The 22372-nt window shown below is 48.9% G+C and overlaps 2 protein-coding genes and 2 long non-coding RNA genes across 29 annotated transcripts in view; 2 read left to right on the top strand and 2 right to left on the bottom strand.

Annotated features, from left to right (window-relative positions):
* LOC310756683 (sodium- and chloride-dependent creatine transporter 1-like) overlaps positions 1-8927 on the bottom strand; it is a 30914-nt gene extending 21987 nt beyond the window's left edge. The window contains exons 1-2 of one of the 4 annotated variants that reach the window (XM_083601235.1): positions 8339-8927; positions 3590-3838 (exon numbers count right to left, since the gene is read on the bottom strand). In XM_083601235.1, the coding sequence (XP_083457361.1) occupies positions 3590-3838; positions 8339-8369 (280 nt within the window). In that variant the 5' untranslated portion in view covers positions 8370-8927. Of the gene's footprint in view, positions 1-3589; positions 3839-5290; positions 5521-5556; positions 6228-8338 lie in introns of those variants that run through there. The other 3 variants (XM_083601237.1, XM_083601236.1, XM_083601234.1) reach the window with 3 other exon arrangements.
* LOC310757397 lies at positions 818-3189 on the top strand. The gene is made up of 2 exons (XR_014545152.1): positions 818-1115; positions 1792-3189. It is a non-coding gene; the product is annotated as an uncharacterized lncRNA (long non-coding RNA).
* Positions 8928-12223: 3296 nt separating the features above from the next.
* LOC310757408 lies at positions 12224-14364 on the top strand. 2 transcript variants are annotated; one of them, XR_014545170.1, is made up of 2 exons: positions 12224-12628; positions 13668-14364. It is a non-coding gene; the product is annotated as an uncharacterized lncRNA (long non-coding RNA). The 2 variants fall into 2 exon arrangements; XR_014545171.1 differs by having other exon boundaries at positions 12224-13134.
* Positions 13742-22372, bottom strand: part of USP19 (ubiquitin specific peptidase 19) — a 46044-nt gene continuing 37413 nt past the window's right edge. For 12 of the 22 annotated variants that reach the window (XM_083600398.1, XM_083600405.1, XM_083600404.1 and 9 more), the window contains 3 exons: positions 21915-22078; positions 20204-20388; positions 16723-18368 (listed from right to left, as the gene is read on the bottom strand). In XM_083600398.1, the coding sequence (XP_083456524.1) occupies positions 18150-18368; positions 20204-20388; positions 21915-22078 (568 nt within the window). In that variant the 3' untranslated portion in view covers positions 16723-18149. Of the gene's footprint in view, positions 14843-16722; positions 18369-20203; positions 20389-21914; positions 22079-22372 lie in introns of those variants that run through there. The other 10 variants (XM_083600399.1, XM_083600393.1, XM_083600394.1 and 7 more) reach the window with 1 other exon arrangement.

The raw sequence follows: 22372 nt of genomic DNA, 5'->3' as shown, positions 1-22372 counted from the left end.
ATATATGTAATTTTGTATATTGTTATTTCCCCACTGTATATCCTTACTTGTTGTTTTTTGCTTCTTCCCTGCTCTGGGATTGAAAATATTCAACAGAGAGCGTGTTACAAATACTTCAAATCAATCAACCCGCCAGAACAAAGGGTCAGTAAGGACCAGACATCATCTGACCACCTCCAGGTAAGCTTTCTGCAAGCAAAATCGGGATGAATGCTCAACAAACAGGTCGACAGGAGGAGCCCTGTTTGCATGTGAGCTTCTAGCACTGAAGGCATTCTCTGGCATCCACTGCAAGCAATCCTTTCTTGAGCATCTGCTTCTGTGTCCAAGAAACTGAATCCTATGGACACAAACCAGTGGACAAGGCCTGGGACCCAGTATTCATACTGCTCCGTTTTCAAGTGAATTCCCCATGGCTAACATCCACGGACCCAGCGGCCTTTAAAGGTGGTTTGTTTCACTCTGCTAGTTCTGTAGTCACATGGCCTTGATTTTATCTCCTCTATGTTATTTCCCCCATTGGCTATTTTCGATGCAGGTTATACATAAACCCAGTTTGAATTGCGTTGCTCACTACGTGGATCGAATAAATCAGCGGGGGCACAGAATGATTCATCTGATGATTTCCATAGCAGTTTTGCATCTGTGGGTAGGGATGCTTGCTATACTTTCAGACACTGGAGGAGATGGAGCGTGTTTCCCCCCCCCCCTTTCTTGTGTTACACAACCCTTTGAAAGAAAAGCATCCCAGACTGTTCGGCTCGGCAGCACAGAATCCGCTTGCAAAATCTGCCGATGCCGGTCAGAGGATTCCGGTTCGCTCATCTGGTCTCATTGAACCGAGACTAATCTTCCCACCCGGCTAAGGTTTGAGAAGCCAATGAGCCAATAAGTGACCACAGCAGCTCCTTCGCTCTCCCCTCCTTCCCACCCTCTGGAACATCATGTGACGCTGCACACACACTTCCTCAGCTGGGTATTTGGGTTATGCTTTTCCCAGTGGCCGCGAGAGATGAGTACAGGGTGGAAGGAAAGCCATTAAGGTCCCACATGGAGGAATAAGAGCAGAAAGGAGCAGGAGCACCACAATTCAGAATCCAGGACTGAATCAGAAGGTAGTTCCAGTTACAGATAGGTAGCCGTGTTGGTCTGCCATAGTCAAAACAAATTTTTTTTTTTCCTTCCAGTAGCACCTTAAAGACCAACTAAGTTAGTTCTTGGTATGAGCTTTCGTGTGCATGCATACTTCTTCAGATACACTGAAACAGAAGTTGCCAGATCCTTCTATATAGTGAGAAGGTGGGGAGGGGTATTACTCAGAAGGGTGGTGGGAATGGGTGGTGGGCAGATAGCTGTGATAAGCCTGTTGACGACTCTTAACGACTGCAATAGGTCTTACAGGAAAAGCTGCTGAATTGCAACTCATTACCAAACTTAAAACCATGGAGAGACCTGGTCTGAACAAAGACATTGGATTCTTATCTCATTATACATGACAAAGCCATTTTTCACCTTCTCACCCCTTGCTTTTTCCTGTAAGACCTATTGCAGTCGTTAAGAGTCGTCAACAGGCTTATCACAGCTATCTGCCCACCACCCATTCCCACCACCCTTCTGAGTAATACCCGTCCCCACCTTCTCACTATATAGAAGGATCTGGCAATTTCTGTTTCAGTGTATCTGAAGAAGTGTGCATGCACACGAAAGCTCATACCAAGAACTAACTTAGTTGGTCTTTAAGGTGCTACTGGAAGGGGAAAATTTTTTTTTTTTTTTGTTTTGAATCAGAAGGCTCAGCTAAAGAATCTGATTTCAGCACTGGGTCTAAGAGAAGCAGAGCAACAATACAGGATGATGCCTCTGAGCATGTGCAGAGTTATCCCAGTTTTCCATTTCCACATGGAATGAAAAGTAAGGTTCTCAGGAAAAAGAGGGATGTCAAGCTAGAGGAACCACCACTGCTCCCATCAGCTTTGACTGGTCATGCTGGTCAGGGCTGCTTGAGTCCTGTAACAACTGGAGAAGCAGAGGCTTCCCATCTCTGGGCCAGAGCCTGGCAATTCTTGGAGAGTTAGAAGCAATTTGAAAGAAAGAGTTTTGCTCAAAAGTATATGCATGTGTCTCACTTTTTTCTTCTCTGATAGAAGGATTTTGTAGAGTGGGTTTTTTTTTAAAAAAAAGTTTCCAGATCTGACAGTGGGATAAAGTCAATTGAGTCACTTTCTTACCTCTTAAAAATGACTGTTTGTCTCCAGCCTTACTTACTTAACCAGGTCCCAATTAGAAATAATGCATGGTTAGGGATTAGGCACATTTCAGGGATGGTGCAAAATTTTCCAGCTGCAAAAGTCACAATCCGAGGGTATACATTGACTGGGCAGGTGGGGCTGCAGCCGATGCTCGTCCTACTCAGAGTAGATCCACTGAAGTTAACAGATGTGACTAACTTCAGTTCATTAATTTCAACAGGTCTACTCTGAACAGAACTTGGCTGGATATAGCCCCATGATTATTTACCAAGTGGTAGCTTAGCACACTGCTAACGGTGCATGGAACTAGTTAGGCTGTGAGCATATTCACAGGCAGAAGAGAGAATGTTGTCATGCTCCTCGCCGTCTCCCTCGAGAAGTTGTGGGCTCTCCTTACTAAGCAGAGGTTGGATGGTCATTTGTCATGGATGCTTTAGCTGAGATTCCTGCATTGCAGGGGGTTGGACTAGATGACCCTTGGGGTCCCTTCCAACTCTACAGTTCTATGATTCTATGCAGCTTCTGTGTCAAGTTCAAGCACATGATAAAATGCACATGGTAAAATGAAAAAGGAATGGGAGTGCCTAAATGAATACCTTAAAAGCCAAGATTCGAGGAGAGAAATCTGGCTGAGTCTGGAATAACCTTGTGAAGTGAAAGGATAAGAAAGAGGGATTTATATCTAGATGCTAGGATAGAGATGATAAGGAAAACAGGAAGACACAATGAGAGGTAAAGGAGGTGCTATGGGATTGGTGGAAGCCAACGTTTATTTTTCTTTTTAGTGTTTATATTATTAATTTGTAAGATTTGGATTTGTGGGTTTTTTTGTATGCTTGTTTTTGTGTTTTGTTATTTTTCATTGTTTTTGTGTGTGTGTGTGTGTGTGTGTGTGGAGAATACTAATAAAAGTAATAATTAATAAAAAAAATTAAAAATCCCATATACCACTTGCTACTGACAGACCTCACACATATTTGTATACTTGCGGTGGTCTTCTGCCACTTAGGGATGAAAAAAATTTCTCATCTGCATTGACCCAGGCTAACCAGAAGTGAAGAGAAGAAGCTACCCACAAAACGCGACAGGACACAGAATAGGGAAGCTGATGTTATGGCCATAGGAGCAGCAAAAAATGGGTTAGGTACTACAGGGTGCCAGGATGATTTTGCTCCTTGCAAGTCAATAGAAGCTACCTCTTCCCAGATCAGCTCCAAGCTCAAATTCTTTACTTCCTCCAAAAAAGAGTGTTTTCAGAGAGGAGTCTTCTCGCGCTCAGTTTAGACACCCGCTCTCACCCACCCAACCTGGTCCCCGCCCCCCCGTGGCCACCTCCTCACCTCCTCCATTCTTGTAGCAGAGGTATGGGAAGCGCCAGACGTTGCCCAGCCCCACAGCAAAGCCAACACAGGACATGATGAAATCCATCTGCCGGGTCCAGGTCTCCCGCTCAGGAATGGGCAGCTTCCCGGGGCCCATGGGTACCACCAGAGGGGCAGTGATGGCTCTCCCTTCATGGCTGGACTCGGCTGTGCCACCAGTCGCCTCGGCACCCTCTGCCTCAGCCAGCTCTGAGCACCCACTGCCCTCTGTCGAGGCAAAGAACAAAGGATTAGTCAAATCAATCAATAGGTGCGGGGGATCAAGCCATCTCAATCTATAGCTGAAAAGGAAAATTAACCTGAGCTTCTTCCTTTTGAGCTCGTCTCCTTAATTCCGGTCTCCTACTTTTTGCCACCCAACTTTCACATTTATCTCTGCCACCAACAGGACTAGAAACTTAAAATTTCAGCAAGAAGCAGAACCTGGAAGGTTCAGGAGCCATCTGAAAGAATGTACTCCTCCACTTTTTCTTTTCCAGAAATGTATTGTTTCGTTTTTGGCATACAAATACCAGTAAAACAGTACAAAAAGACATGAGCGTTGGTCAAAATTTAGGATTGTAACATTTTTGTGGCTTGTCCTTGTTTAGTAGTTATTTTCTTCACAGGCTGTAAATTGCCTAGTTTTTATTCATTATACACATGGACAGCAGCGCTTGCTTTTACCCTGGGAGAGATACTTCAGGGAGGAAACCTAATGATCCACGGAAGCTCACCCTTTCCTGAGTGTCATTTGCAAGATCACTTACTATGGGTTAGTTATACCTTAGCAACCTTCAGCTGTACCCAGCAAGTTGCTCATGGATAACACTGCATCAACCTGGAGCAAGGTCTTGAGTGCCACACAACTCTCTGTCTTAAGGTCCTGTGCTGCTAAACATCTTTATAAACAGCTTGGGGGAAAGAGTAGCTTATCAAATCGGGGTATGGCACAAAGCACGGAGGAGAAGCTAATGCCCTAAAAGTCAGAGACCTCAACAGGCTGGAACGCCGGGCCAAATCCAACAAGATGAAATGCAATAGAAATTAAATAGAAATAGCTACTAAGAATCAATAAGCAAAAATACAGGATTGGGGATGGGTAAGGTTGGTGGGTTTGAGAAAAGAGACCTAGTTTTGTATCAATGCAGCTGGAAAGGGTTTACCGTATTTTTTGCTCTATAGCAAGACGCACCTAGTTTTTGGAGGAGGAAAACAAGAAAAAAAATATTCCGAATCCCAGAAGCCAGAACAGCAAGAGGGATCGCTGCGCAGCGAAAGCAGTGATCCCTCTTGCTGTTCTGGCTTCTGGGATAGCTGAGCAGCCTGCATTCGCTCCATAAGACGCACACACATTTCCCCTTACTTTTTAGGAGGGAAAAAGTGAGTCTTATAGAGCAAAAAATACGGTAAGCATCTTAGATTATTGTGAGCTAAGCATGAGCCAGCAGTGAGACACAGCGGCGTAAAAAGCAAATGCATTCACATAGGCTGCATTAACAGATCACGAGGAGCAATAGTTCTACTCTTAGTTTGCACTAGTCCGACTGTGCCTAAAATACAGTTCTGGGTGCCACCTTGTAAGACAGACATTGGTCAGTGGAAAGGGTGACCAAGAAAAACACAAGGGGTCCTGGAAACAAAGAAGAACGGCTGAAAAAAGTTGGGTAAGTTTATAACCTGGAGAAGAGAAGACTCCACAAGACATGATGGCCATCTTCAAATATCTAACAGGCTGCCCCACAGAAGTTGGGAGGAATTTGCTCTCTGTCGCTCCGGAGGGCAGGACCAGAACCAACCAGTGTTAATTGCCAGGAAGCAGAATTCAGCTAAAAGGGTTAGGAGCAATGAACTGGTGAAAGCTGTTCAACAATGGAACAGTCCACCTTGGGAGGTGGGTGGGCTCTCCTCCGATGGAGGCAATGAAGCAGAGGCTGGACACCCACCTGTTAGGGACGCAGTGGTTGCATCCAGGTATTGCACGTCCCGCGTGGAGCAGAGAGAGCTGAACTAGGCGATCCCTGAGGTCTCATCTAAGTCTACAGTTTGTGACATTTTGGTGCCTCTAGCTGCTGCCTTAGAACATCTGGGTGCTGCAGCATCACCTGGGTAGCGCACCACCCTAACCCCTGCCCCAATCCTTTTCATATATGTGATGTAAGCATTCTAATCAGTGTTAATAGTTGTCACAGTGGCCAACCTGTGGGAAAAGCGCAAGCAGGACCAGAGCACAAGAGCTCTCACCTTCTCCTGCGGGTTCCAGCAGTGGGTAAAATGACTCCCCCTAATGCTATGGCTTTGCTCTGGAACCTATTGCTTCCCTGGCCTGGCCAGGGCAGGAGTGGCACTCGTTTCCCAGGTCGAAAATCAATGCCTCTGCCTGTGCCAAGGAGCTAGCTTGGCATCACTGCCTGCCCTTTGAGGCCCATCTCTTCTTTTTCGATTCTTCGAGCGCCAAGTACTTCAGAAACACTTGGGCGGCTTAACGAAGGCAGGAATTTTCCAGGCCTACCTTTTATATAATGAGCAAAACCCTTTAAGGGGGGGGGGAGGAAACACACACAAAAACCCACCCTCTTTCATTCCGGAGTCCTAGTTTCGACGTCACAATGCAGGGTGGTGAGTCACCCACTAGGCAGCGATGCTGAATCCACACATTCATACACACGCAGAGGGAGTCACAGGAACCCGCACATCAGGAATCACGCTCACAATGGGTTTGCACACATGCACACACACACACTGAAGTGCATACTGGGCTGTTGCACATGGTGGTTTCCATTTCCCCCACCCTCAATGAGCTACGGGGTGGGTGGGATCCCTTTTTCCTTCCTTCTTTCTTTCTGAAGCCGCTGAAATAAAGGCTGCGTACGCTCCATACACGCAAAGCACATTTAAAGCATACTATTTCACCCCAAATAATTGTGGGAACCGCAGTTTACCTCTTGGGCATATAATTCCCAGGGCCCACTGCAGTTCCCAGGATTTTGGGGGACTGCGCTTTGAATGTGTGGTGTGTACGTAGCCGAAGAGAGAGTTAGCCGGCTCCTCTCCCCTTCCTTCTAGCCAGCAAAGAAGTGCCATGCCAGAGACAAAGCTCATAGGAGAAACGTGGGGGTCTGCACTGGGAAGGGTGTTTTCCAGCACCATCGTAACTCTCGCTGTCGCCAGCCCCGCTCAACGGACAACCCAAATTCCTCAAAGAAAACAACCTCGTCCTGGGGAAAGCCCTGAAAATCTCCTTTTGTGTTGAGCAGCCTCTGCAAAACCAGGGTGGAGGGTGGGGATGACCTGTTTTCAACAGCCACAACAACAAAAAAGCCCCCAGAAGAGACAAGAGTTGTGAGCAGAGCAAAGCAGCAAACAACAGCCCAGACACAAAGCCCCTTTTCCTCCTTGTCTGGCTTCCCTCCCCCCACAGCCAACGTGCATGCAAGGCCCTGGCATGTGACGGAGCTAATCCTCCCCACTTGTGGGGCTGAGGCTGCCGGACACCCTTTTCCTACCCCCCCTCCCTCGCCTGGGTACAGATCAGCCACTTAGTTGGCACCACTCACGGGCATTCTCTTGGGCAATGCTACGAAGAGCACATGCTTTCTCAATAAAAAGGAATGAGGGCAGGGAGGAGGTGATTGGAGGTTGATGGTTGCACACAAAACAATCTTGTTTTCTCTCACACAAATGTACACACACACACACACACACACCTTCTGCTCCAGCTGAGTTGTTGCCTTATAAGGGGCTGATGCAGAGAAACCTCCAAGTTCTTCTTTTTGCCAGCTGCCCTCGTCTTGGAGAACCAGCCTACACGAACCTAAGAAGAATCCTGCTGGATCAGGGCCAGTGGCCCATCTAGTCCAGCACCCTGTTTTCCCAGGGGCCAACCAGACTCCCCTTATGGGGAACCCGCAAGCAGGATAACTGCTTCGGACATGTGGGCATTCAGTGCCAAATGGCAACTGTAGTGCACTGGTGATTAAAGGTGGGTCACAGGACAGCAGATCCACCACCACAGAAATATGTGGTATAAAGATAAATTTAACAATAAGAAATTGGTCTCCAAATGCACGTTTCGGTTAAAGGGGTCTGAAAAAGCTGGAGGCTGCTGCTGCTGCTTTAGACTACACGCCCTGAGTCCATAGCCCATGGACTCCACATGAGTTCCCCTGGAATACTCACCCTCCCGGTTCTGTATTCAAAAGAATCCCTAACTCTGATTAAACCTCCTGCCGCCACTCCTGCCTTCCAAAGGAGAGGGGGAAATAATGGAGAAAGGGAGAGAGCCATAAAGTACATAAAGTGTGTGCCCCGGGCACAGCACGGAAAGCCGCAAAGCACAGGGCATCCTGGCAGAGAGAGGAGAGAGACAATGAGCAGGAACACCTTGGCAGAGACAGGACGTACTTCTGGCACAAGGCGGGGAGAGATGCCGGCGGGGCAAAAGGCGGATACGGCCCAGCTGCTTGAACCCATCCATCTCAGGAGGCTCGGTGATGGCAGCATTTGAAAGCAGAGTCTATTGTACTAAGTCTCAGTCCGGAGTCGAGACGGGGCACTGCTCTGTTCACCTGGGTCGCCAGTGATGCTTCGCAGGTGGCATGCCGCCGGGCTGCTACTTACCTGAGCCCATCCACAGCAGGAAGCAAGGTGGGAGAAACGAGGACTCCCTGAAACCCCCCACCCCGGAATGCAACCCGGCCCTACTCCCGATGCCAAGCCGGCGCTCACCTGAGCAGGTCTCGGTGGGCACTGGAGCCATTGGCACACTGGGCTAGCGGGCAGGAGGCTGAGACGGGTGTCGGGTGTCGGGAAAGCTGGCTCCGGGTCTTGGGAGGGGATCTCGGCGCGGTCTCAGAAGCAATCCACAAAGCACTTGAAGGTGAGACGGAAGAACCTCATTGATGGGGATTTACACCAGGGAAACGGGCTGGGGCGGGCGAGGGTCTGGGCAGGGCCTGGAGCTCAGAACCAGGCGGCGCGGGCAGCGCTGAGACGACGCTCCATCGCTCAGCTCCGGCAGCGAGGCTTCTGGCTCTTCGCAGCAGAGGCGCAGCAGAGAAAGGCAGCAGCCGCGGCGACTCCGGTTTGGCCCCCGCCCCGCTCGCGCCTCATTGGCCCGCCGCTGCTGGCATCAGGCCTGCCGCTTGCATGTCGGGAGACGGAGTCCGGGCTGGCGCTTGGGTACCATGGAAATGCAGGGAGATGATGGAGGCGAGCAGGTGCACCAGTGGGCAGGGTGGAGCCAGAGAGAGCGAGCAGGGCCTGGATTCTGCAAGCGCAGGAGCGAAAGGCGCGCAAAGCCCGGCGCAGAGGTTTGGTTCCGCTTTCTAGCCGGGGATCCGAGTTGCTAAGCAGGAAGCGAAAACAAGGCTCGCTCACTCAACCATCTGTTGCAACCCTTTCTTTGTGGGGGGCAGAATAGTTTGTGCAACTACACAGGCTCCTTCCGGGTAGATTTCTGCCTAAACTTTCTGGGGAAGTCCTTCCTCTCCTCCCACCCCACCCAGGCATTTTCGCAAGTATCATCTTAGCTTTGCGAGTTTGTTTACCTAAATCTACCTTCCTGTGGCCAAAATCCGCAGTTGCTTAAAATGAAACGGCCAGTGTTAAGGTTTCAGGTGGCCGCGTAAGAGAAGCCCACAGGCCATCAGGAAGGCAGATAAACCTTGCCAAGCAGCCGACGCTGCACAGTGAGGTATTTGGAAATAGGGTTAACGTGTAGATCAGAACATAGAATTCCAAATAATTTGTAATCCACTGGTAAAGGGCAACCCAGAAAGACTTATTTAAATATCTCCTGGGTCTGTAGATGTATATATTGAGGAAGCTGGGATAACTCTAATCAGTAGAGCAGGAGGCTGTCAATCTCAGGGTCGTGGGTTCGGATCCAGGTTGGGCAAAAGATTCATGCATTGCAGGGGGTTGGACTAGATGACCCTCATGGACCCTCCAAGTCTACAATTCTGTGATTCTTTCAAAATGTCAGAAAAGCAATCGATGGAGTGGGAAAGTATATATAAATGTTCTAATGGACAGAGAGTAGCAAAGCAAACTTTGTGAAATAATAAAGGGAATAGCATTACTAAGTATACCGTATTATTGATTGATTACATTTATAGCCTTTTCTCCAATAAGCTCAAGGTAGTGGTTCCCTTGCTCCTCATTTAAACCTCACAGCAATGCTGTAAGGTTAGGCTGAGAGGCAGTGACCGGCCCAAGGCCACCCAGTGAGTTTCATGTCGAAATGGGGATTTGAACCCAGCTCCTAGTCCAACATTCTGACCACTATATCACACTGGCTTTCAAACAGAACACAATTAAGAAAATGTCTGATTGGTTTGATTTAGTAAAATACCTTAACAGGAATCTAAAGTATCTTTGTGGTGGAAGGAAAAGGAAAAGAGGTGGCTGGGGCTTCTCATCCTATAGTGCAATCTGTTTTCAACATGCAAATTTAAAAAGGAGTTGAGCCTTACGGCAACCCTGTGGGAAGGGATTTGTGCAGAAGTATTGTGGATTAATTTTGGGGAAAGAATAGGAATGGTTAGGAAATGGCAACATTAAAACAACTGAATTAAGGTAATGATGTCTCTGCCTACCAAGAGTTAATTGAACGAAAGGGGTAATAGACTCCAAATATTTTCAGTTGAGAAATTTTGAGAAGGAATTATGTTAAGGAAGGAAAGTGGATTAGAAGTATTATTAACAAAGAGAAAACAGAGAAACAGAAAAAATGATATAAGAGGTATATCAACACAGTTGATCTGACAAGAATATAAAAACTTTGATGATGGTGCACATCACTTCCTCAGGCCTGGTTTCAAACCCTCCATGGGTGTTTTTACATGGCTGGAATGCGTCCTTAAACTTTTATTATATCTCTTGCTTATCTGGAAGGGGTTTATGGAGGTGTGTGTTCAGGAACTAGCTGACTGTACAAAGGTTAAAGCCATAGCAAGTTGCTATATGGCTCCGTTGAGGATAAAATTAATGTGTCTAGAGAAAGCAGAATGCTGTGGATGTACATCTCATAGGGAAGATACGATACTGCCTGGGATATATATATATATAAATTGGATTAAAATATTAAGATTACCAAAACAAGTTTTCATCTGGAGTCAAAAGTTTTAAATGTACTACCCACTGGCCCAAGCGGTGTCTGCATTGTTTATAGCACCAGGCTGTGTCAGACTTCTTCCTGAGGTTGAGAAACTTGTGTTTCGTTAACGGGAAGCTGTGTTTCTCAAAAGATGGCTCCATGTTGTACAAAACACATGCGGCCTGGGGGTGGGGAAGGAAGGTGGTCTTCCTAAGAACGTATAAGCTGGGGCAGGAAGAATTTGAAAGTGAGAATGAACCAACACGCCTCCTCTGGAAGGCCTGGTGTGTGACTTGGAGAAGCCATTGTTGCTCAGCTTTGCCTGTCCTTCACTCTTGTTACATTGAGAGAATATGGGCCTACCCTCCAAGCAAGGCCGGCTCTGCCATTGGGGAGAGTGAGGCAGCCGGTGCCGCCTCAGGCAGCCATTTTTGCTGTGAGGCGAAGGCCGGAAGCTGTCGTTTATCGTTACTGCATTTATCATTTCTTTATTTATATACCACCCTCAATCCGAAGATCTCAGGGCGGTTTGCGAGATAAAAATACAGGATAAAAACACACAAAAAATTAGTTCAGACCAAAACAAAACAAAACAAACCCCTTCCCGCTGCCAAGGAACAAGGGAAAGGCGTTTAGACCACCTCAGAGGACAATAATAGTTTATTTGCTGGGTGGGAGTGAGGTGCCATTTGCTGCTGTGCCTCAAGCAGCAAAAATGTCTTCAGGCAGCGCTGAAGATGACTCAGGAAACGGAGACGCAGAGCGTTTTGACCATTTGAAGCGGGGAAGCACTATGTGCAGAACGGAGATTATTATAGCTTCCTGCCCGTACGAGATAATGCCCATTCCTTCCCTCCTTTTCTCGCCAGCCCGGCTAACACTTCCTCCCACCCCACCTCCCCCAAGCCGCCCATGAGAATCGGCACTGGGAGCACATTCCCATGGACGGCTTGCCCAGTTGCCATGGCGCCCGGTGAGCAAACAATTCCATGGCATGGCTAAGTCTCCCTATATAGCAGGCAGCAACCAGGCTCACAGGGCAAACACACATACACGGGAGGCCCCTTTTCTCAAGCCAAGGAGTGAGGGTTAATGCCTTAGAAAAATAGGCTGAGGCACAGCCTCCGCCCGCTGCTCCCTTTTGTGATGCGAAAAGAGGCCAAGGATATTTCTGGGGCCTCCTCCCCAATAGGAAGCACATTGTATCTTCCCTGGGCCAGATAGGAAAGTGTGAGAATCAAAGGCAAGGCCGAAGGGCTTCCCACCATTGCGGAGACCGTGTGGTCCAGCAGTTTCCAAACCCTCCGGCTGCAGAGAACCATTTTTTAAAAACAAAAAACGGGCTTCCCTGCGGAGGAACCTCCTCTTGCACAGACCATTCTGGGAAAAGTTCTGGTGCAGGCAATCCAGAGTAAACTATTCACAGTGGTGACGAGTCCATTTGTCCAATTATGTATAGAAGCAGATGGGGGAAGGTGGTTTTTAAAAGCAAAACGACTCCCATCCCCACTTCCCTCATCTGTTCACCCCCCAAAGGTGCTTTGCTCTTCTGACGTGCTCCCTTCCCTGAGGGCAAAAGGCACTTGTGGATTGAGGCTATGTGGGGGGAAGAAGGGATTTGATTCTCCTCAGCCATATGCCCCTTTTCGTGCCAAGTTTCCGATCCGACCATTTCATCTCGATTGGCCCTCAGCTCATACAAGGTGGTGGTTCAGGACTGCTGGGCCTCCTTCCTGCTCCATGTAAACTCCCCTCCAGTTCCCCATCTGAAGCATGATCGGCAATAGCAGACCACCTGTGTCCGGCAGTGGAAGCCTGTCAGCCATCTTTGAACGCCATCGGTCCATTCTTGTTTTCCCAGTCCTTTATACATTAACCTGGCAGTGGTTACTAACAGCTGGATCTCTGCTACTTTCCAGGTCCTGCCCACCCTTTTCTTGAATTGTTATGTGCTCCCGATATTAAATATGTTCTCCCTTTGGGCTATATAGCACCCCTTTCATTCACTCTGAAGCAAAGCATTTCTGTGGCTCACGTGCATTAGAATCAAGTGGGGTTCACTAGGAGGCAAGTTGGCAGGAGGGGCATAATTTCAGTGCAGGAAGTGAAAACATGTCAGGAAACCAATGGATTTTTATTCTGACAAATATTCAGGGGGTAGGGAACCTGCAGCCCCCGCCTGTTGCCAGGCTACAGCTACTATTGTACCTCTGGCCATTGGGGGGTCACGATCGCTGGATAGATGGGGGTTGAAATCCAACAGCGTCTGATAGGCCACCCCCCGCTCTAGAAGCTTCTGTGTGTTGTCTTTTCTTTAAAAAAACACACAATGCAACACTAGCTCCCCTTTTGAACTGTTTTTTAGTCATCTTGTTTTTCAAGTGGAAATTCCTGCACACAATCTAGCATCCTTCCCATCCCACCTGTAAGGATAATGTGGTCTTTTCCCTACCATCAGCCTCTCTCTATGAGAGCTTATTCATTACCACATCAGAAGAAATGCTCATTTGCAGAATATTTTATCTGACATGGCAACTTCTGAGTTTCTCATACGGAAGGCTTTATCATCACGTGCAGACTTATCATTTCAATTAGAGACATGAGAAATCAGTCAGTTGTCTGTTACACTTAGCACTATGTATATCACTCTTGTGATGAATATATTCGGTTATAGTTATTTGTGTTACGTTAAGGACTCTGCGTTGTTTAAGTCTCCTTCCTCTAATCACAGGGAAAAGGAAAAGTTAAATTCCTGTTATCTGAACGTAAGGATGCACATGGAGCCATACTTCTAAGAATTCCTGATCTACAGGCCCTTTCCTATACATTCAACAGTCATTTTAAACAGAAGTTTAAATTGTGCCACCATTCCTTTCTTTCCCAGCTCCCAGAACGTATTCGCCAAGGAGACAGAAAGAATGAAGGTTCTAATTCAGGTTGCAATTTTTATCTCTGCAGTGTTGCCCAGGCTGAGAGCCCATGCCAGGGTGGCATGGCAGCAGACAGAATAGCACACAAGACACAGGAACAAGCGGCGTTGAGTAGAATTTAATGACTCGGGACCCAAGACAAACACCAACTTTATACAAAGACAGAGCAAGACTGAGGCCTCCCTGGGAATGGGCCCAGGACAGCCTCATTTGGTTACAGCAATTCCAAGCATGGATAAAAGGGAACAGGGAGCCAAACATTTAAATAGGAGATGGTACTGGCAGTGGTTTCTCACCCCAAGGGGCCAAGAAATCCAAAACGACTCTGGGGCAGGCAGCCAAGTAGCAGGCCAAGCCGCAGTTCCATGCCTTCCACGTAGGAGGAGAAGGCATAGCAGCAGGTGCCTCCTAAAAGCCTTCTTACCCAAACTGCCAGACTAAGCAATGCTGGTGAAAGGGGTGGGTGGGTGCGGAAATCAAGGAAACAGGGAGATGCATACTTCTGTCATGAAGGCCCATTTTGCAGCCATGGTGTCCTGAGCTTGGGATACCAAGAAGGAGCAGATGGGAAAGTGAAAGGGCAGGCAAAAAAATGGGGGGGGGCTGTGGAATATTGTGAAGCAGGCACCCATGGTATGGCAAATCGGGAGAAGGCCCCTTAGGGGCAGACACCAACGACACCCACCCCCAACCGCCACCCCCAGTAGAACAGGCTGGGTATGCAAGACAAGGAGTGCAGGGCTCGCCACAGCTCCCCTGCCTCTGTGCAAGGCGACCAAACCAGAACCTTTGGGGCAGGAGATGCAGGAGGAACTGCCGCACCGGGGGCACTCAGTGGGTCTCCCCCGGCACGCCGGCACAGGGCAGCCTCTAGTAGGGGGACACGAAGGGAAACCTTTCCAGCTTGCAGGGGAGGAGGAAGGGGGTGGAGCAGAAAGTGCTTGTGTGCTTGAGAAAAGGTCACAGCAGCTCCTCCTCCTTCCCACTGCAGGGGGGACGCCGGGGCGGGGTAGGGCGGGAAGCCACAAAACAAAGCCTTCTTATGTACACCCCACCCGCCACCCACCCCCAGTGCAGAACGACTTAGTCAACTTCCTCCATGTTGCTGTAGGATGGAGCGGGGTGCTCTGCGACCCCCTCTGGTGCCAGTGCGGGAGCAACTTCAGGGGCCAGGTTGGTTCCAAAGGGTGGCGAGCTAATTCCCTGCAAACAGAACAAAGCGTTAGAGAGCAGCCGCAAAGGGTGCAAACGTCTCCCTGCCGTGGAAGAAAATTATTGTCTGTTTCCAATATGAAATCTCTATATACACATTGTTTGAAGGTCCGGAAACAGTTTTCGGGGAAAGAGTTCATATAAATATAAACCTTATTCATCGACTTTGTTCACGAGTTTTATATCCTGCTTGATTGCCACAAAAACCTTGGAGCAGTTTACAAATGCAAAATACAATTATGTTAAAAAAATGGTTACCAAACAGCTGTTTAAAGCATTCAAAAATAATCAAATAAAATAAGGTAAAACCCAGTTTAAAAAGCATGTCAGATTTCCACATGTCTGGATAGGCTGATGTCAATAGGCAGGGAGTTCCCAAGTGTGGCTGCCATTGCACTACAAGATTGATTTCTTACAAATACGGAATGAGTATTATGTGGCACCTGTTAACAGTGCCAGATCTGCAGATCAAAGCAGTCAAGTGGACACATATGAGATAAGGGAATCTTACAAATAACCTGGTGTCAAGCTGTTAAGCGCTTTATATACTAGATAATGGTCCGATTATGACAAGGGAATGCATCATTGCCCACCTCCTTGGTCCATCCCTCTTATCATCACTTGGAGCAAAGACTACATCAAGAGTGTGCCCTGCCTGATGTGTTGGGCCAGTGACCATGTGAGCGAGAGCCATGGCTGTCAGAGGTCATGAAGTCTTGAGCCAGCTCAGCTGCAGCCTCTGCATGGATATTGTAGTCATTCCAACACCTCAACCAGCCTGATCAGGGATGCTGCTGGGAATTGGGGGGTGGGGGGCATTCTAGAGACCAGCAGCATCCCAATCTGTCTCTCTAGCCCAACACTGGGGGCAAACCCTCTAAGCCTTTCCCAACACCAATAAGTTATATGGCAAAGGAGATGGTGCTTTTATGGACAGTAAAACCACTACCACCCTCAATGCCCCCAGTCTGGCCTGGTGCAGTACTATTAACCAGAGGGGCCCATCCAGCTCACTCACCCAAGTTTCAGTAATGCAAGCCAGATCAGTCCCTTCAGTGTGAGCAGTTACAGCTAGTCTCATCAGTATACTGTTCAATTAAGTGGCACAATTAAACATGGTGTCTGGTAGGCAGGCACCTAAATACGAACTGGTGTTATTGAACAGTCAAATCTCAAGAAATTTTAGGAAGAAATCAGTATTTCTGAGTGTAATACATACAAAGCCTTACTCATAATTCTCTCCTGCTCCAGGCTTGAAGAGTCAGCTATCCGTCAAGAGCCGGGTCTACTTTACACAAAACTGCCCCACCACCCCAAGAATCGTGTGCCAAGATAACCTACACTCTGTGACCCACATATAATAACAATAATAAACATATAGTTTGCAAAAGGGCATGTAGCTAGTGCATCCTGCTTCTGCAAATAATGGGGAAGGGCAAAAGAGCTACCCTAACCAGTGACTTGAAATCCCACTGAGCTCCTCTTCTACAGATTTCACTAGACATTGCCCATGCACTTCTGGAACTCTTCTTTGAAGATATCCAGGCTAATAACTTGTTTCTTATTTTGCACAAACACTGAAACTCTCAAACAGCCAAGTGAGCTTTGCACCAAACTACAGAACACACAGAGCTACAGAGTTATCACCACCAGAAAAATTTATCCAGTACTATTTCGCTACAATTCAACGAGCGGCCCAACCAATTCCTTGGTTCCCCTTGTGAACCAGGAGCAACAACAGCTAAGACTGGACAGGCTTGGGAGCCAGTGGGAAGATACAAGTGTGGATGCGCAGAACCCCCGTTAAATTTAGAAAGCAGGTGCTGAAAGAAAGGAGCAGCTGGGGAAAGAAAGGAGCCCATCCATATCTCTTTAGAACAGCTTAGGTTTATTAAATACAATAAATAAATACACAGTGAAAGCTTTCCCACAGCACAATGCAATGCCTTTATCCACCCAGCTGGCAGAGGATGTCTTCCTTAGGGTCGGGATGTCCTCACCAGAATTGCACATGGATCAGGCTGTGCTCTTTGGCACTGGTGCGGCTAGAGGCTGCCCACTTCCTGGGGCACAGCAGGAGTACCAGCACCGGACAACCTGAAAACTGGGCACTGGAGACAAGGCCATTTCCCTTTCCCTCCCTGCAACGAAAGGGACGGGGGTGGGTGGGTGGGGGAGCCTCTCTGAAAAGTGCTGGGAAGAATGTGCAAGATGATGTTGTTAGAGCTGCGTAATGTTTATGAGTATAATATTAACAACAAACAATAATGACACACAAACCAAGGAAGGAGGGTCGCGAAGAATAAGACCTGGGCTCTAGGATCAGAAGCTCTCTCTTACTTATCTGGCCACAGCCAAGAGCCTAAATCGGGGTACTCAGGATTGAACCTGTAGTCAAAGAGGCACCAGAGGGATCCTGCACTGCACTGGAAAAGCCACACAGCCTGCAGGGCCAGATTAAAAGAACACGAGGACACATGACTCTGACGCCAGAAACGCATTTCTGCTTCCTTGTGTGCACACAGACGTTGCCTAAGCGTTCAGAAACAGGTACGGGAGCTGTGAGGCAAGTCAAAGTAGTGTCTTCTCTTTAGCTGGGGCCCTGCGCTACAGAACATTTAGCTGAACTGTGGTCTCACGTCTCGATAGAAAGATTTGTAAGATGCCATAAAGCAAAACAAAAAGGATGATGATGCAGTTGGCTGAAAGCCAACACTATCCTGGTGAGGGAACCTAATCCATCAATATTCGGAAGAGTCAGCAATACATTCTCACTCCCCTCAAACAATGAGGGAACAGATGCCAGGGGACTCCTTTTCCACCCTGCCTCGAAGAACGGCGCTGATGCCCAATGGGCTAAGAGGTCACGACCTTCAACTACTAGGCACATAGGGCAGGGGGCAGCTGTAGGCCCAATGCAGAGGAGCAATCGCAAGGCAGGGAGCGGCCAAGACCAACAGATTCCCATCCAGTTAGAGAGACTAATGTCTGTAGCTCTGTAGCCTCTGCTGGAGTTCACAGATGTGATTCACGTGGGCCAAAGTCTTACAAGGCCGCAGCGCTTTGAAGGGCCTTTTCCCAGTTGCCAATCCATGTGGGACACGGGCCAAGCAGGAGAGAGCAGGTCCTAGACTTGAGGGCTTCTTGATGGGGAGGCATTGGCACTAGGGCTTCTTCTTGCACCCACCCTGGCAGGGAGCATCCAAGGCCTTCGTCACAAAGGTGTAATGGGAGGAGAGCCAAGGCTGAGGCGAGTGAGCTACCCTCCTTCTGGGTGCCGTTTCTGCTGCTGCTGCTACTACCTCCAGCGGGTCTGATAGATGAGTGGGTAGAAAACATTCAGTAAGAGTGCCACAATGGCTGCCATGGTGCCCAGGACAAAGTATCGGACACGGCCTTCATCGGGACAGTCTGGGGCGAGGTGCCTTGTTCTTCGGCTGCAAGACCTCCAAGGGCTCCTCATCAGCCTCCTGGCAGCTTCCTCTTCAGCCTCCAGTTCCTGCCAGAGCAGAGAAGCCTGCGATGTGGAAACCTGCGTCAGCACTTGGTGAGAACACAGCGGCAAACCCCTCAGTCACCCACACGCTGCCCTGCCCCTGCCCGGAACAGCCTGCCTGCAAGCGCACCTTTCCCACGGCAGATCTCTCTGCCGCGGCCCCACAGATTTTCTGCCCCCCCCTCGCTATACAGCTCCAGTAGTTCAGATACGGGGGCCTCCCAGGGACAGAGTGAGCAGCACAAGCCACAGAAGGATGGGGGGCAAGCGAGCCCCAGCTTGGCAGAGTAAGGCATCCATGCTGGCTGGCTGGCTGGGGTCAGAGTTCTTCCCCCCCTGTCTGCAAGCGTCAGCACCAGCTCAATCCTTTCAAAAGACCCAGTCACCAAAGTCATCACAGCCCAGACTTCCTTGTATGCGCAAATGCACTGGACCATTCAGCCACACTGGGTGAGAACACGAGGATCATTCATAAACAGCCAATCGCAGTTGAGCTTTTGCTGGTGACAACATGAGGATCTGATGGCAGGCAGTCACATCCAAGCGCTTGCAGGTGGGAACATGAGGATCTTTCGGAAGGATGACAGCTAATCAACAGCTCAGCTTTGGCAATTGAAAAAACCATGAGGAACATTCAGAGATGGCAGCCAATCATAATCACTCTTGTTTCATTTTCTTTTTTTAAAAAAACCACAACAATAACGACACAGTTGCACAGGAGTTAGTTGCAGAGTAACCAGTCACAGACCAGCTCTTCCACGTACAGAAAAATCATTCAGACCAGTCAGCCAATCACTGTGATTTCCTAGATAGAGGTTTAAAGGCAGGCAGAATCTGTCTTATCTTCCCCACTCCATCCCTTGGGATCTGTGCACAGGGGGTTCCTGCTGCTTCCAGACCTCCCATATTCTAAACCTGGTTGGGGAGGGTGATGTTTTATAGCTGGTTTGAGGCGCCAGTTTCGCTGCACGGGCCAGCTGCCAGAGTCCACAGGCACAAAGGGAATCTTGGCTTAAGGCACACAGGCCCCTCTGGCAGCTTCTCTGAATGGATCTGTCTGCATCCTCTCCTCGTGAGTAGCCCATGTGGTTCCAATCGGTCTTGGCTTGCTGGGCAGGTGGCCAGGGGCAAAACACACCGCCCAGCTCCAGCAAGAAAGGGCAAGAACAATGCGGCCTGCCCCGCAGCACAGCCTCGGAGCTTAACCCCTGCCCAGGAAGCTGTCCTGGGCAAGATGCCACCACACCACATGGCAGAATCCCAGGAGACGCCAGTGCCCCCAACCCAAGTGCACACTGGAGGCTCTCGTCCAGGTGGCTGGCATTGCCTCAGAAAGCAGTGCTGGCCTTCCGCCTCCCCGGTCCCTACCATGTTAATGGCTGGGAAAAGAGTCAAGGGGAAAGAGAAAGGAGAGGCTTCCAAGGCAACAGGAGCGCCGAGTGCACAGTGCTGGAATCACCTTGGCTGCTCAGGAACCGTGGCATTGCCGTTTCTTTGGCACCGTTCCCTCATCAGCTTTATTTTGAACGGGACTTGCTGCTGTCACCCACAACTCTGAAGCCGGCACCCTCCATATTGAGGGGATCTTTCCCCCCCAGCCAATTCCCCACCCACCCGCAGGCGCCTTCGACTCAGGGTAGCCTTCCTGTTCTCGAGAAGGGCCTCTCTGTTTCTATCAAGACAGCCTTGAATGCTTGTCATTTTTCCAGGACACAACTGTTGGAAGGAGGCCCACAGCCCAGCCAGAGCCGTGAGGGGGAGCCAGCAGTCCCTTGGCTCCTCAATCAGCAGTAGCGAGGCCCGTTAGCAGGCCTGTCGAGGCGGGGAAGACAGGCAGCTCCCCCCAAAGCCCTCACCTGATTGGCTGCTGCCTCGGCAGATGGGGCCATGTCGGCCCGAGGGTCTGAGGGATGCGGTGGCCCCCGTGGGGGTCTCTCCACTGGAGAGTTTCGTCGGCGGTAGAAGAGCACGTAGGCGTATCGTGTCACCACCTGGCTTTCATCCACCGTGGTGACGGTGCTGTCATCAAAGAGCCGCCATCCTGTGAAAGGGGACAGGCAAGGGATAAGCACACCAAGCTCTGTGACCCACTGATGAGGCAACACTGCCTGATCCTCACCTGTCCTTCACTCTTGCAGGAAGACAAGCACAGTCTCCAGGTCTCCCACACATCAGGAAAGAGCTACCCAGTGCGCTCACCCAAATTCAGCCCACAACTTACCAACGTGGTAGCTCCCACAGCCTTGCCTTGCTGTCCAATGTGCATTCATGGGTGCTGCTTCCCTGGCAGAGGTTAGCAGACTTGTGGGGGATTTTGCAAAGATGCCAGGACACCCCAGAATTAACTGAGAGCGATGAAGCCGGCAAATAGGATCCTGTCACTATGTGAACCTATGAAATGTTTCCCCACCTACATGGACACTCTCTAATACTACTGTCATATTCACAAGTCCTAAAACGACTATTTATTCTTTGGTGTATTTAATTGTCGAGGGCAGCATGTATTGGGGATCCATCAGATTCCCTTCCACCAAATCCCACTGTCAGCAAATTCCCAAGCAATGGGAAGAACAAACTGACTGGAAGTTAGGAGGGAGAAGGGAGTGCAGGGCATGGCAGCCCTATTCCCATGAATGACAAGGTCGTTGGCCCACAATGCCTACATGTCTACAAGCCATGAGTGCCAGAACAGTATCTCATTTCTTGAAGTAAAAAGTAACCAGCTACCAACCCTACTGGTCAAGACTGCTCACATGCAGAACAGAGAAGAAGAAAAAGATTCTGCTTAGAAAACACTTCTATATAATGTGACTCAAAATAAAATAAACAATACAGTCGTACCTTGGATCCCAAACGCCTTGCGAGTTGAATGTTTTGGCTCCCGAATGCCGCAAACCCAGAAGTGAGTGTTCTGGTTTGCAAACATTCTTTGGAACCCGAACATCCAACAAGGCTTCCGAAAGCGTCTTGCTTTCTGAATGTTTTGGAAGTCAAATGGGCTTCTGGAACGGATTCCATTTGACTTCCGAGGTACCACTTTATATCCTTAAAACACTCAAATTAGACCTGCTTCCCAGTCTTCCAAAATCCTACTGTATGAGGACCTGGCTCTAAATTCAATCTTGAGAGGCTGAGGAAGCAATAACAAGTATTCAGAACAATCTCCCTGGAACTTACTAGTACAGAGGGGTCCAGCTCTTTTTGACTGTGCAATGTGCACCACTGCATTAAGACCTCTCCCATCATAAAGGAGGAAGGGCAGTGATTTTTCTTTGCAAATGAATGGTGGAGGCCAAGCTGTGCTGAGCAGAAAGCCTAATCTTGCCCTAAATCCTACTTAAAATGTGAAGCAAGCCTTCTCCTCCCTTGCCCCTGAAACATTCAGCACTGACTATGGAGGAAGACCCTGCTACTTCCTCATTGATGCCTTATCAAAGCAGCAATGAGTGCCCTAGCCAAGATCTTTCTCCTTGTGTAGATCTCTGAAAAGATTCTACATCAATGGCTGGAACTTGGCTAGACAATCGATGGCTACCAGACCACACGAAGCCCGCCCCGGCAACTCACCCACATCACTGCGTTGGCTGTTCTTGTCACTGGGCAGCCGCGCATAGGCTGTGTAGTGTCCACCAATCATGCCCCCATAGTGGTTGATAACTGCATACAGGTCATACATGGGCAGCTGCTGCTCATCCTTCTGGCCAATGCAGAACTTGCTCAGGTCCAAGCTCCTGGGGACAGAGATAGGAATAAGGTACACAACTGTCTTAACTTGTCCTAGCTATATGTGTTTCGAGCCAGGCAATAGAAGAAGTCTGCAGATTGCTTTGAGAAGTGGGCTGAGTTCCCTATCCCAACAAACTAAAGACTGGGAGCGAGGTGTTCCTAGCTTGCTCTGTTCAAAACGGGCAGATTTCAGAAGAGCAGCCACTGGACTTGGTTGCAGCATGGATCAAGTTTACTTAGCGGTAGCTTGAGCCTACTTTCATCAGACACATGGTGGATACACATGCACCACAACTGAG

This window comes from Podarcis filfolensis, assembly GCF_964270895.1.
Source record: "Podarcis filfolensis genome assembly, chromosome: 2".
In the NCBI taxonomy this organism is placed as follows: domain Eukaryota; kingdom Metazoa; phylum Chordata; class Lepidosauria; order Squamata; family Lacertidae; genus Podarcis; species Podarcis filfolensis.
The sequence above is the reverse complement of the archived record's forward strand: the minus strand, read 5'-3'. Positions and strand labels throughout refer to the sequence as shown.